The sequence below is a fragment of the Lycorma delicatula genome, chromosome 10 (assembly GCF_047948215.1).
Source record: "Lycorma delicatula isolate Av1 chromosome 10, ASM4794821v1, whole genome shotgun sequence".
NCBI lineage: Eukaryota > Metazoa > Arthropoda > Insecta > Hemiptera > Fulgoridae > Lycorma > Lycorma delicatula.
This window is the reverse complement of record NC_134464.1, coordinates 42,706,339-42,719,934: the sequence shown is the minus strand read 5'-3', so window position 1 is coordinate 42,719,934 and position 13,596 is coordinate 42,706,339. Positions and strand designations below refer to the sequence as shown.

General features: G+C 28.9%; 1 protein-coding gene across 3 annotated transcripts in view; it reads left to right on the top strand.

Moving 5' to 3' along the window:
- Dhc64C (dynein heavy chain, cytoplasmic) overlaps positions 1-13,596 on the top strand; it is a 211,087-nt gene that overhangs the window by 138,064 nt on the left and 59,427 nt on the right. For all 3 annotated transcript variants that reach the window (XM_075376527.1, XM_075376528.1, XM_075376526.1), the window contains 9 exons: positions 965-1,152; positions 2,426-2,701; positions 4,391-4,584; positions 6,283-6,544; positions 8,197-8,388; positions 9,486-9,666; positions 10,186-10,430; positions 10,657-10,868; positions 12,986-13,145. In XM_075376527.1, the coding sequence (XP_075232642.1) occupies positions 965-1,152; positions 2,426-2,701; positions 4,391-4,584; positions 6,283-6,544; positions 8,197-8,388; positions 9,486-9,666; positions 10,186-10,430; positions 10,657-10,868; positions 12,986-13,145 (1,910 nt within the window). The remainder of the gene's footprint in view (positions 1-964; positions 1,153-2,425; positions 2,702-4,390; positions 4,585-6,282; positions 6,545-8,196; positions 8,389-9,485; positions 9,667-10,185; positions 10,431-10,656; positions 10,869-12,985; positions 13,146-13,596) is intronic.

Sequence of the window (13,596 nt, the reverse complement as noted above, 5' to 3'; positions counted from 1 at the left end):
TATTAAGAGTGTTAAATCAAATACACTACAAGTGAATTAAGTAAACTCCAACCTATAAACACCATTCTTGAGCAGTAATCAACTCTTAATTTTGAAGAATAAATATTTTGCTTTTACTTACAATTGCTTAATATTTCATTAAGTAGCCTTTACAAAGTATAGGTAATAATTTTAAATTTAATCTGTACAAATAAATAGTCTGTTGAAAATTTAAACAGACGAATGACACTGATACTACCATTCTGCCTGGTATAGTGGTAGCATCTCTGTCATTCACCCCCAAACGTTCCGGGTCAAATCCTGGCATATTTTAATATGCTTCAAATTTTATCCTTCATTAAATTACTGTAATTAGGAGCCTATTTGCTGTATGGGAGAAAATAAAATAACTGTGTATTACCGTTAAAGGATAATTTCTATATAATTACTGAAAGTAGAATAATGTTTTTTGGATGATCTGTATATAATCATTAAAAATAATGGATGATTTGAAATAAAACCTCATCTCATGAAGAGTTTTATGTGCATATTTTTTATGATTTTGAAAATCTCCCCTTTTTGTATAATAATTTCCAAATCCACGTAAGAAGTTTAATACTAGGAATATATTCTTACCTTCTTGACTCATTATTTTTAGATAAATCAGTTGTCCTTGGATAATCAGTTAATTTTTAAATAACCTGATTGTTTTAAAAAATTACACATGTGCCATGAAATTGAAATTCATTATAATTTAAAAAAAGAAAGATACATATTTGTCAAATTTTTTCATATAATTGAATTTTATTATCATTATTTGTTGTGAACAGAACCATCAAGTGGTAAGGGAAAGAAAATACAAATACAGGTAGAAGTTTTTACTCTGTGAATATGAGGGTGGTTAAAGTATAAAAAATAATTTTATTTTTTAAATTCATTACTCAAAATTAGTAAAAAGTAATTATTTTTGTATTTATTTGTACAGTTCTTTGTGGACCACCGGGTTCTGGAAAAACGATGACATTATTCAGTGCATTGCGTGCATTACCAGATATGGAAGTTGTTGGACTAAATTTCTCATCGGCTACTACACCTGAACTTTTACTTAAAACATTTGATCACTACTGTGAATACAGGAAAACTCCTAATGGTGTCATGTTGGCTCCTGTTCAGGTAATCTTTATGTGTCATTAAAAATATATTATGATTGGTCATGTTATTAATTTTTGTACAATTTAATTTTGTCATCATATATCTGACTAGTTGGTGCATTTCTCAATTTTTTTATTTTCTGAATTAATCATTCTACGAGGGCTAATAAGATCCATTTTATAATATAAACAAAACTTGTAAAGATATTGTCAAAAAAATTGTTTTATTTTACTCTTTACACTTTGTTATTTTTCTACATAGCTACCTTATTTGTTTAAACCATTGATTCTTAAACATTTTCACCCATCGCCCACATTAAGAATTACAAATTTTCTAGCACCCCCAAAATTTTTAAACTTACCATCTATTAAAAATAAAATTGCAATTACTGTTTTTTGCAATCATTGTTTTTAAACATATTTTTGAGTTGAACTTATGTTTTACTTTACATCTTAGTTTTTCAAATATTACAAAAATATAATTTTTGCCTTTTTTTAATCAGTCATTGAGTCTGTGGATAATTTTTGACGAGAGATCATTTGTCTATTCCAAAAATCTCTGTCATTTGTCACCTAATTCACCTCATTGCAACATTGCAATCATTAACTTTGCTTGACCACAATCTTCCACTCTCATGGGTTTATATCCAACTTGATGTATTATATCATCATCACTTTGGTCACACTTAAGCCACAGGCCATCTTTCTGCTACCCATTATTGCTGTGAACTGTGTAACTAGATTTAGCACTTTTCACAAATTGACATTCCCATTTTCCAATCGAAGTCCAGCATGCCTGCCTAAGGATGGGGTTACTACCAAAATAAACTTTTTTTGGGATTCACATACATATTTTGGGGCCTACCAATTGGATATATGAAAAATTAAAAGAAAAAAAAAGTATTACTAAACTAGAAAAATTAATTTAGTGTTCATTAACACTATATACTTATATGATTTAAGAGTATAGCCTCAGAAATATATTTTTTTCAAGTTTCCTTTATCTTCTAATTCATTTATTATTTATGTATTTTATAGTCGTTTTGACTTATTAGGTAATGATCAGTTAAAATGTATAGTTTTTTCATTAGCTCTTTTAAATTTATCATCATGCATGTTTTTAATATTTATTTTCATTGTGATGGCTGGCTGGTTGTGATTATGATGTTACCAAAGAAAATTTAAATATTCTAAAAAACATTCATTATTGTTAAATCAATTTTTTTGTATAATCATAGTTGATTAGTTTATAATTAATGTATGTCTTATGAATTTTTTTTATTTAATCTATATAGCTTGGAAAGTGGTTAGTCCTATTCTGTGATGAGATTAATTTACCTGATATGGATCAGTACGGTACTCAGAGAGTTATATCATTTCTACGTCAATTAGTTGAACATCGTGGCTTCTATCGTACATCAGATCAAGCCTGGGTTACGTTAGAACGTATACAGTTCGTTGGAGCATGTAATCCGCCGACTGACCCTGGAAGAAAACCGCTTTCACATCGTTTTCTTCGACATGTACCTGTTATTTATGTTGATTATCCTGGAGAGACATCATTAAAACAGGTAAACAATAATAATATTTATTGAATTAAAGAATCAATAAATTATATTATTCTGTGTGTTTATTGAAGTTAGCATAAATTGACAGTTAAATAAATGTAAAGAAACTGCCAATTCAACTTGAGATGCGTTATCATACATCTTTCTTTTGTCTTTACTCACATCTCATCCTGTTACAGCTATTTCTTGACCATTATAAGTAAAAACATCATTAAGAAGAATTTACTCATCTTTATTTACATATGCTACTGTAAATCTCATCATTAAATGTTGCAGGGAAATAAAATCTATTTTCTTTTATTAAAATTAGTATGTTGATAGCTTCTTATGAACTGTCTTGTTTGTAGTTCCAACACCAATGTTTTTCTGTCAGGCCAGCTCATTCACATGGACTTGTTGGGACTAAGTTGCAGCAGCAACAACTTAGTCCCAATTTTATGTAGCAGCTTATATGTCTTGAAGTTTTTCTTCATCAAGTATTGATGGTCTACCACTTTACTTACAATCCATTACTGATTCTGTCTCCTTAAATTTTTTTAGTAGCCCTGTTACACTATGTCGATGGGGAGAGAACTGGTGTGCCTGGTAAACTAACAGAAAACTGGTCTTTCACTGTCTATGTATACTCAGTATGCTCAAGAAGATGTATTCAACAAGAAATATACAATATTCTAAAGTTACCACCATTCTGAGCACACTCAGTAAGACATGGTGTCAATCATTTAAGGTGTCGAACATAACAGTGAACAACATAGAGGCAGACTTATCTTGATTTGTCAATATCACCAGCCTGACTGGTTCATGGAAGCAAACTGCATGCATACATTGCAGGATTACCACCAACATTTGCAGAACCATTAATTGTAGCCCACAGAATTCAAACTCACAATATATAATTGTGTTTGTACAGGTGTATAAAAATACACCTAAACACATTTCAAACACATATTGTATTACAAGAGAAAATGTATTGCTTTTGGTCAAAAAAAAAGAAAAGAAAAGAAAACCCGTTTCAGGTATTCATATTTTGAGCTCTAGGTATCAAAATGAGGACTTTAAAATTTTTTTTTTGAAAAATTCCACATATATGGAATGCATGTATATATATGTATTGTTCCCGAAATTGATTTTTATCTCAACACCAGAAGATCCCCCAAAAAACTGGATCTGGCATGGTGCCTTTATATATGAAATAAAAATTTGATACTATCTTAAGTGGGTGAAGAAATTCCAGATGGTTGGGGAGGGGGTCATATCTTGAGAAAAATTTGATGAAAAGCTTACTGCAGTACATTTTGAATACTAGTCTAAACATTCACAGTTACCCAAATTAGTTTTCAAATAAATAACCAACCCTATCCTTAAAATAAATAATATATTTCTTTTTCTTTTTTGTAATGATACAAGAGGTGAAGGAAGTGGTTTGGGGGTTAGGGGTATATCAAGTGATCTACAAAAGTTGGCCAAAAATGTTTTGGCATATTTTAAACATATTACATTATTAATGTATTAATAAGATTATTAAAATGTTACATATTTTATTTTATGAATAATATTTTATATAGATATTTAAGTAATCATTACAGGTATTTTCTAGTAGCATAGTTTGCATATATATATATTTCATTATAATTTTTTTGGGGAAACTTACGCGATTTGTTGCTGATTTCTTTTTATATATGTGTTTTCTAGATTTATGGTACCTTCAGTAGAGCTATGTTGAGATTAATGCCACCATTACGAGGTTATGCTGAACCATTAACTAATGCTATGGTTGAATTTTATCTTGCATCACAAGAAAGATTTACACAAGATATGCAACCGCATTATGTATATTCTCCAAGAGAAATGACACGTTGGGTACGCGGCATCTGTGAGGCTATTAGGTAACTTATTAATTTGTATTTCTTAAATGATTTTTTTTTAAATAATTTCTAGAAAAAATTATGGTTTGTGTGTAATCGTATAAAAATACTTCTTTTGGAGCATAAAAATTACATAATACTATGCTTGATATAATGTTATGATTTTTCATAAAAACTGCATAAAATAAATACCTTTGGTTGTATTTTTTTTGGTAAATCTTTCATAGTTTATTACATTATCATTTGTGTTGTACATTATTTATGGTAATCCACCTAAATAGTTGGATATTTGCTTCACTTGTGTAGTTACAATTATGCTACCTTGGCTATTTTTTTTAAGTCGTTTTTTTTTTTTAAAAAAGAACTTTTTATTTATCAAGATCTCAGTCCCACTGGGCTGGATTAGTGGTTATATCATTATCCCAAATCAGTTGTTTAACAACTGATTTTTGGAAATTGAAGGTTCTGAGGTTCAAATCGTTGTAAAAAGTAGTTGCTTTTATATGGATTTGAACACTAGATCGGTGGATACCGATGTACTTGGTGGTTGGGATCAATTAACCACATGTCTCAGAAATTGTCAGCCTGAGCTTGTACAAGACTCTACACCACATTTATGTTATACATACTCTTTTCATTGGGCCGTGGTTGGTTTACATTGTTCACTAGTTGAACAGATTTACAACATACACATTAGAAAATAAATAAAATTAAAATAAAGATCACAAATTACCAAAAACATTTATTTAATATTCACCCCCTCTCCAAAAAAACATTGTATTTTTTTTGCTATATCTTGCTTCTGAAAAGAAGTTAATGGGAGTTATTTTGCATCCAAATTTTCTGCTTCAATAGCCCTGTAAACTGCTATAAAAAATACAAGCCCACCCCATTCCAGTGGTATGTGGTAACAAAAAATATTTTTGTAAATTAAAAAAAAAAAATTGTTTAAAATTTTAAATATTATTCCATCTTGCAAGTATAATACATCTTGCAACTGTGAAAGTATAATGCAGTTCATTGCCAACTATTTTAAATGCATAAGTAATATGTACCCTTACAATTCTGTGTACAAATTGTTATTATTTTGTAATTATTTCATTATATATTTAATTTTATTTTATAATTATTACATAGTGATTGCATAACTATTATTTAATGAATTTATTATTTTTGATATTAGTATGTGCTTAACTACTTCTACATTATTTTTTATAATTAAATTGTGTATTTTGTGACAAGTACTCTAACCAAAATTTTACCACAGTTTCCATTGCCTGATCTAGGCAAATACTATGACAAGTTCTTTTATTATTCTTAGATATGCACAACAACCTGTTGATTGTGTGTTGTTTTATTATATACTAGAGTATTTTTGCATATTTATTTTCCCATTACTAATGAAACAGAGATTGTATTTATTTTTGTTTAAAATCTGTTTTTTTGTTATTCCTGCAGTAGCGTTTGGCTAGCAAATGATGAGTAATAATGTTACTTTGTAAATTAATTAATACCATCAATTCTCTTCAACCTTTATATATTTTATAAAAATAAAATTAAGTGACATTCTATAACTAAAGATTAACTATAACATTTAAATATATCTCATAGAATGTTTGCTTAGTCAGTTCATTTTGGCAGCAATTATGATGAGTTATGTATTTATATGTACAATTTTACATATTTATAACTGTTAGTATAATTATTTCTTTTTTTTAGGCCATTAGAAACACTTACAGTAGAAGGTTTGGTTCGTTTGTGGGCCCATGAAGCTCTTAGATTATTTCAAGACAGGTTGGTTGAGGAATCTGAAAGAAGATGGACAAATGAAAACATTGATTTGGTTGCAATGAAATATTTCCTTACTGTAGATAAACAATCCGCTTTATCTAGACCTATATTATATAGCAATTGGTTATCAAAAGATTATGTTCCAGTGGATCGCAATGAACTAAGAGACTATGTTAAAGCAAGACTCAAGGTATGTGTATTTTAAAAATTTTTTACATTTTTTTTTTTTAAACAAAAAAATTAGTTATTTTTTAAGACATGACCTGTATTAATTTATGGCAGGTGAAAAATTTATTGTTTAAGACTTAATGTGCGTATTTTGTTTATATTATAGTTTTAGAGTTCACATTGATTTTGTCACTGTTCTTTTTAGGATTGAAAACTGAAATCTGTATCAGTTATGGATTGATTCCTCCTGTTATTTTTAATACGTTGATACATTTAAATTACATCTCTCCCTCCTCCAATAACAAGTTGTATAAAATTCAAAATTAATGTAGTTTATTTACTTAGACTGTTAATAGATTAGCCTTTGGACATCCTTTTCATAGCAACATAGTGCATGTACAGTAGACATCAATCACCTATGCTTATTGTTAAACACAGTCAGTCACCATTCCGTTTTGTACCGCTCGAGTAATACATGTGAAATATGGAGGCCATTATTAAATTTCCCTTCAGTTGCAAGGAACTTGGTGTGATTCATCTTTTTGCAAGCAGAAGGAACATTTGCAACCAAGATCCACCATTGGCTGTGTATAGTTGATAGTAATGAGTGATGGTTCTGTGAAAGAATGCTGTACATTCCATTGATTTATGAATTGTTAAAAAAATTAAACAGCATATGTGATAAATGTCACTTCATAAATATTGAACATTGTGAGAATTTTCCTCAAATTTCATCATCCACCCTTTCTTGGAATTATTAAAGGGAGATTGGGTTTTTGTAAGTACTGTGCACGATGGGTATCAGAACAACTTACAGATGTCCACAAAAAAAAAGGTGGCATTTATATTTTAACAATACCAGAATAAAGAGATAGAATTGGTTCTTGGGACAAGACGTGGATTTGGATCATTAATGTTGAGGCTTAAAGACCCATCCAAACATGCACACACATTGAACAAGCCCAAAAAATTCAAACCAAAAAAGTGATTGGCTACTGTTTTTTGATTGTAAAGTGATTTTGTTAGAATAATATAATGGTGGATATAACAATAACCACAAATAATTATTATGAAATGCTGATAAAGCTTTAGAGTGGTACAGAATAAACAACTAGAGAAGCTAACAAAGGGGTTCATTTTTTTCCATGACATTGCATAACTTCATACCGCCACTAGCACTAAGGATGTACTAACAAGTTTAAGTGGCAAATTTTTGACCATCCCCCTTACAATCGTGATTTGACACCATCTGATTTATATCTTTTTACAAAATTGAAGAATTGGCTGGCTACTCAACACAGTGATGAACTCTTGAACGGATGAGTACTTTGGCAGCACCATTCTTTTAAAAAGAAATATACAAGCTGGTGTCATGATAAAAGTGCTTGAATTTGGATATAAAGACATAACATAAGTGTGTACCTAACTTATAGTGAATTCTTTTTTCATTTTTTTTTTTATTTTTATTACTTAACTGGAGGTTAATTTATAAGAAACCCTCATACCAAAATTTTATTAAATTTAAATTATTTTATTTTCTTTGCTTATATTATTTAAACCATTTGCAAAACTGATATCCCTTCATCTATTCTTAAACTTTTAATTTTAAAGAGAGATAATTTTGATTAATAATAATTTATGATGAATATAGGTAATGATTTATGGTTAATATAGGTATTTTATGATGAAGAACTTGATGTACCATTAGTTCTATTTGATGAGGTGCTTGATCATGTTTTGCGTATTGATCGTATCTTCCGACAGCCTCAGGGGCATTTGTTGCTTATTGGAGTATCTGGTGCTGGTAAAACAACATTGTCAAGATTTGTTGCATTTATGAATGGATTATCTGTATTTCAAATTAGGGTAAGTTTTTTTTTCTAGTAACAGATGAATTTTTTTTATTAATGGTATATATGTTATTCATTACGGTTTACACAATGTTTCAGAATTTTTTTGTCTGTAAATTTTCCATATATAATGAGTGTAGAGGGAAAGATTTTGTAATATTATTAATAAATTAGAACTGTTAGATGAGTATTATATTTGTAGATTTAAAAGTAAATCTTAATTTGAATGTTGAATTTACAGGCAGACTATAAGGGGAAGACTGTAAAATCTATGACCATGATAAAAGATCTGGTTACACTGTTTAATAAATGCCAATAGTTTAACATGGTTGTACGTGAACTTTTGATAAAGTAATGTGGCTATTCTATTTTTTTAAATACCTTATTTTATTGACTCATAGACTTAATAGTTCTTTTCTATGAAAGAACTGTTGATGCAAGGAACAAATCAGCTGATTTGAAAGTCGAAAGTTCTAAGGTTCAAATCCTAGTGAAGGCAGTTAATTTAATACAGATTTGAATACTACTACATCATGGATAGTGGTGTTCTTTGGTCCTCCGTTAAACCAACTACTGGCTAGGAACAGAGGGGGTGGTGTAGTGACCGGACACGCTATGAGGCGGGATCTCTTCTCCCCTCAGGGGAGAATCGAGATGGTGTTCTTTTGTGGTTGGGTTTCAGTTAATCACATAATCACACATAACAAGAATGGTCGACCTGAGACTGTACAAGGCTACACTTCATTTACATTCATACATATCATCCTCTGAAGTAATACCTTATGGTGGATCCAGAGGCTAAACAGAAAAGAAAAATTTGTTGAGGTACTTCCAAAGCATGTTCTACACTTATCAACAATTTATTATTAATATAAGAATTTCTTTTTTAATTTTTTCTGGTTAAGTAAATTCATTAAACGTCTTATACAAATCAATGGTAACAATAATAATAATAATGTGTTCAATAAAATTAAGTCTATTTTTTATTATTTACTTCTTAATTTGTTAATTGTCTTTTGTTAATAAAACATTTTAATTTTATATTTTAACTTTATCTCCATTGTAATATTTGTCAGTATCAATTATATAATTTTTATTTTATTTTTATATTAGGTACATAATAAATATACTGGAGAAGACTTTGATGAAGATTTACGTTCAGTTTTAAGAAGATCTGGCTGTAAAAATGAGAAAATAGCTTTTATATTGGATGAATCTAACGTTCTTGAATCTGGCTTCCTTGAAAGAATGAATACATTACTTGCTAATGGTGAAGTACCTGGATTATTTGAAGGTAAATTTCTTTTGCTTAAAATATTTTTTTAATACTTTTTTTATTGTTAGGATCATTTAAACAAATATTTTATTCTTCTTTTTTAATAAGTATCTTGAAGAAATATTGTGAGTCAAATATTGTCATATAACTCATCTTACATAAACTGTTATATGTTATGTTGTGGACCCATGCTGTAATATTTGGAAGATCCATGTACCTTACTACTAGTTACCTGTTTATTAATTTCTTCTATTTATATTATAGAATAATGTTTGTCTTTGTAATATATACAATATTGTTATAAATATTTAGGTATTGTTTGATGAATAAACAAATGCATAGATTTACCAGATTTGCTGTACTTACTGCATATAATGGAGGTTGTGGCACAGGCTAAGAAGCTCTCTCAACAGCATAAGGTGCATTAATAGTAGATTTTTTATACTTATTAAATTATTTACTTAATATTGTGTTTTCTGGAATGACATGGTTGTGTATGAAATAAGAAATTTATTTAATAATTATTTTGTTTTAAAGGTGATGAGTATACTACTTTGATGACACAGTGCAAAGAAGGTGCTCAACGTGAAGGTTTAATGTTGGATTCAAATGAAGAATTGTATAAATGGTTTACCGGCCAAGTTATGAAAAATTTACATGTCGTGTTCACTATGAATCCATCTTCTGAAGGACTTAAAGACCGAGCTGCAACATCTCCAGCACTGTTTAACAGATGCGTACTTAATTGGTTTGGCGATTGGTCTGATGGTGCTTTGTATCAGGTGTGTTTGTTTTTAATCTTTTAAGTGTACGATTAATCAAATATGTTTTTTAAAAACTTAAATATTAGTAATGTATTGATAAATACAGTGATGCAACAGATATATTTTTCACAAGAAATTTTGTGCTGCAAGCAGCAATTGTATCTACATTTCAAACGATTAGTCTTCTATTTAGCTTTATTGAATTTAGTTTATTAATTTGTATTAATTTTTATAATATTTACAGGTGGGAAGTGAATTTACAAACAAATTGGATCTCGATGGTCCTCCAAATTGGAAAGCTCCCGATTTCTTTCCAGCTGCTTATGCTGGTTTACCTTCAACACCGTCTCATCGTGATGCTGTTATCAATGCTTGCGTTTATGTTCATCAGACATTACATAAAGCTAATGCTCGTCTTGCTAAACGGGGTGGACGTACAATGGCTATCACACCACGGTAAATTATTATTCTATTTTAATTAATGATTTTAGTAAATGCTCAGTGTTTTTTTTAATCTTGTAAATAAATTTTTCATGATAAATATATTTATTGAAAAACATGGTTTGACGATTATACAGATTTTTTTTATACCTGGTACTCTAAAATCAGTTATATTTTTATTGTTTTCTATGTTTCATATATGTATTTTAACAGAAATAGAAATATTAGATAATATAATATAAAATTAGATAATATAATATTAGAAATATTAGGTAATACAGGTGTCTCACAAAAAAAGAATTTCAGGACATGTTCTAAAGTGAAAATAAAATAAAAAACTCTCCAATATTTTAATGACTGTATCACTACAGTAATTTTTTTTAAATTCTGTCTCTTTCTCAACATGTTCATTTTTAGTTGCTATCTTATTTTCAAATTTATTATTTTGTTCCCTCTTCACATATACTCATTGTGTGAAATTTGCAGAATTTTTTTTCACCAGCTTGAATTTTGCTGAAAGTACTTTTAATTTTGCTTTTGAAAGTACTTTCACATCATAGGTTATTTTGTCTGTGATACATTAGTGTTGGTATACATTATAGGAGTTTTTTTGTATATTAACATGTTTGAATTGCGTGTGTTGTAACGCACAAATGTATAAAGATTTATCTCCTTAGGCTCTTCTGTTGTTACACTTACTCTTTCCATCCAACTGTCAATACCCTACTATTCTGTACCAATATACATACTAAACTTCTGCAATTGTATTTTTGTATTTTCCACTATTCTAATTCAACTTATCCTAAGACCATTGTCATTTACAAATATCTATTGAATGGTGTTTAGTTGAATGCAGCTTGAACAATCCTGCTGATGTATATTAAAATCATTAAGTAAAAAAATCTTTCAAATATATTTGTACTACGTATCTCATAATGGATATGATAAAATTTGTAAATGAGTAGTTTATAATACGCAGGAGCCACCAGTTTTACAAAATTATTATTAGAAGAAAGCTATAGTTAGAGTTGAAAAAAGTTATTTCTTTTAATTAGCAATTTACTTATTGAAATTAAATTACCAAATTAAAAAAAAATGATTTTGTCTAAAATGACTATAAATTATTATATGCATAATTTTTTATGATGTAAATAAGGACTTATGATCTTAAGCATAGTCTTAATATGAATTGTAATTTAATAATGATTCCTGCAATAAAATATTTTTTTTATTTAATTATAATTTTAAACGCTACTTACTCAGCAAAAACATCCTTCCACCTGAATGAACAATCAAAAACAAACAGACTCCAGAAAATCAAAAGAAGAATTGGAAGAACTTGCATCAATAAAAAGTACCAGAAAGACAAGCAATGATGGATTGTGACCAACAAAGTCGTGTACAAAGAGTTAAAATCTTTCACAGATATTGTGTGTAAGATGAGACTAGGATTCTTTGGAAGTATCATTAGGATATAAGATTCAAGACTTCTGAAACAGCTGTTACAGTACAATCTTGTGTCAAAAAACACCAAGACAGGATGCAGACGGATCAGAGAAATAAGAGAGGATCTGAAGACAAAAAGATCACGTACTTTTATCTTGGTAATGACTTACTACCAGACAAAGATAAGACAAGAGAAAATTAGACAAAGACAAGATAAAATTAAATGAAAAAATCAAGGACAAAAACACTCCCTTCACACTCAGAAGAAAGAAACTCATAATGTGAACATTTTCAACACCAGAAAGAGCACAAAGATAGGGACATATGAAAAAGTACTGGAAGAACTGCAAGGCCCAAACAGTCCCATCGAAGAGACTTGGATAATTCACTAAGTGAACTATGTGGATATCATAAAAGAAAATAATAATAAAAATCCTACTTTATATGAATTTTCGTGAAGTTTCTTTACCATACGTAAAGCATAGCCTCTCAAAAGAAATGCAAATTATTTTGGTGTCTTGTTTAAAAATTGTATTATTTCAGTTTATGATACCAGTGTTCTTTGACAAACTACTGTGGTAATATTTATTCATTTACTACACTTTTTTTGGCTTTCAAGGTTAAATTTGGTATCATATATTTTTGTGTTTACAGATTAAAAAATAAAATTTTACTTTTGTTTTCAGTCATTATTTGGACTTTATAAATCATTTTGTAAAATTGCATCGTGAAAAATGTTCTGAATTGGAGGAACAGCAGTTGCATCTCAATGTTGGTCTTGGTAAAATTGCAGAGACTGTTGAACAGGTTGAAGAAATGCAAAAATCATTAGCCGTAAAATCTCAGGTAATTGTATTTTCTGTATTTTGTTTTCATTTTAGAAGTTATTTAATTTTATTACTTAGTATTGTATTCAACTGTACTTCCTCCCTGAAGAAGAGAAAACCAACAAAAACAAAGGATTTACAAAGCAAAGAAAAGTGGTTTTCTTCTTCTTCATTTTTTATGTGATCTCGGACTGTACCATTTATATGTAGTTATGTAAGTAAATGTTATTTACTTGTTTTATTAATTTAAAGCAATATAAAAAGATGGTAATTTGTGATAGGTATCTGTTATATTTTTTGGCATTAGTTATACCTTCATTTTCCTTGTACCCTCATTTCCTCATAGTAATCTTACTTTATTTTTAAATATATCATTGATATTTTATATATAGAATGCAGAATAACAATGAAAAATGTTCCAAGTTATTGATGAGCTATGAGGAAAGGAGTTTATTTAAAAATTTTCATTC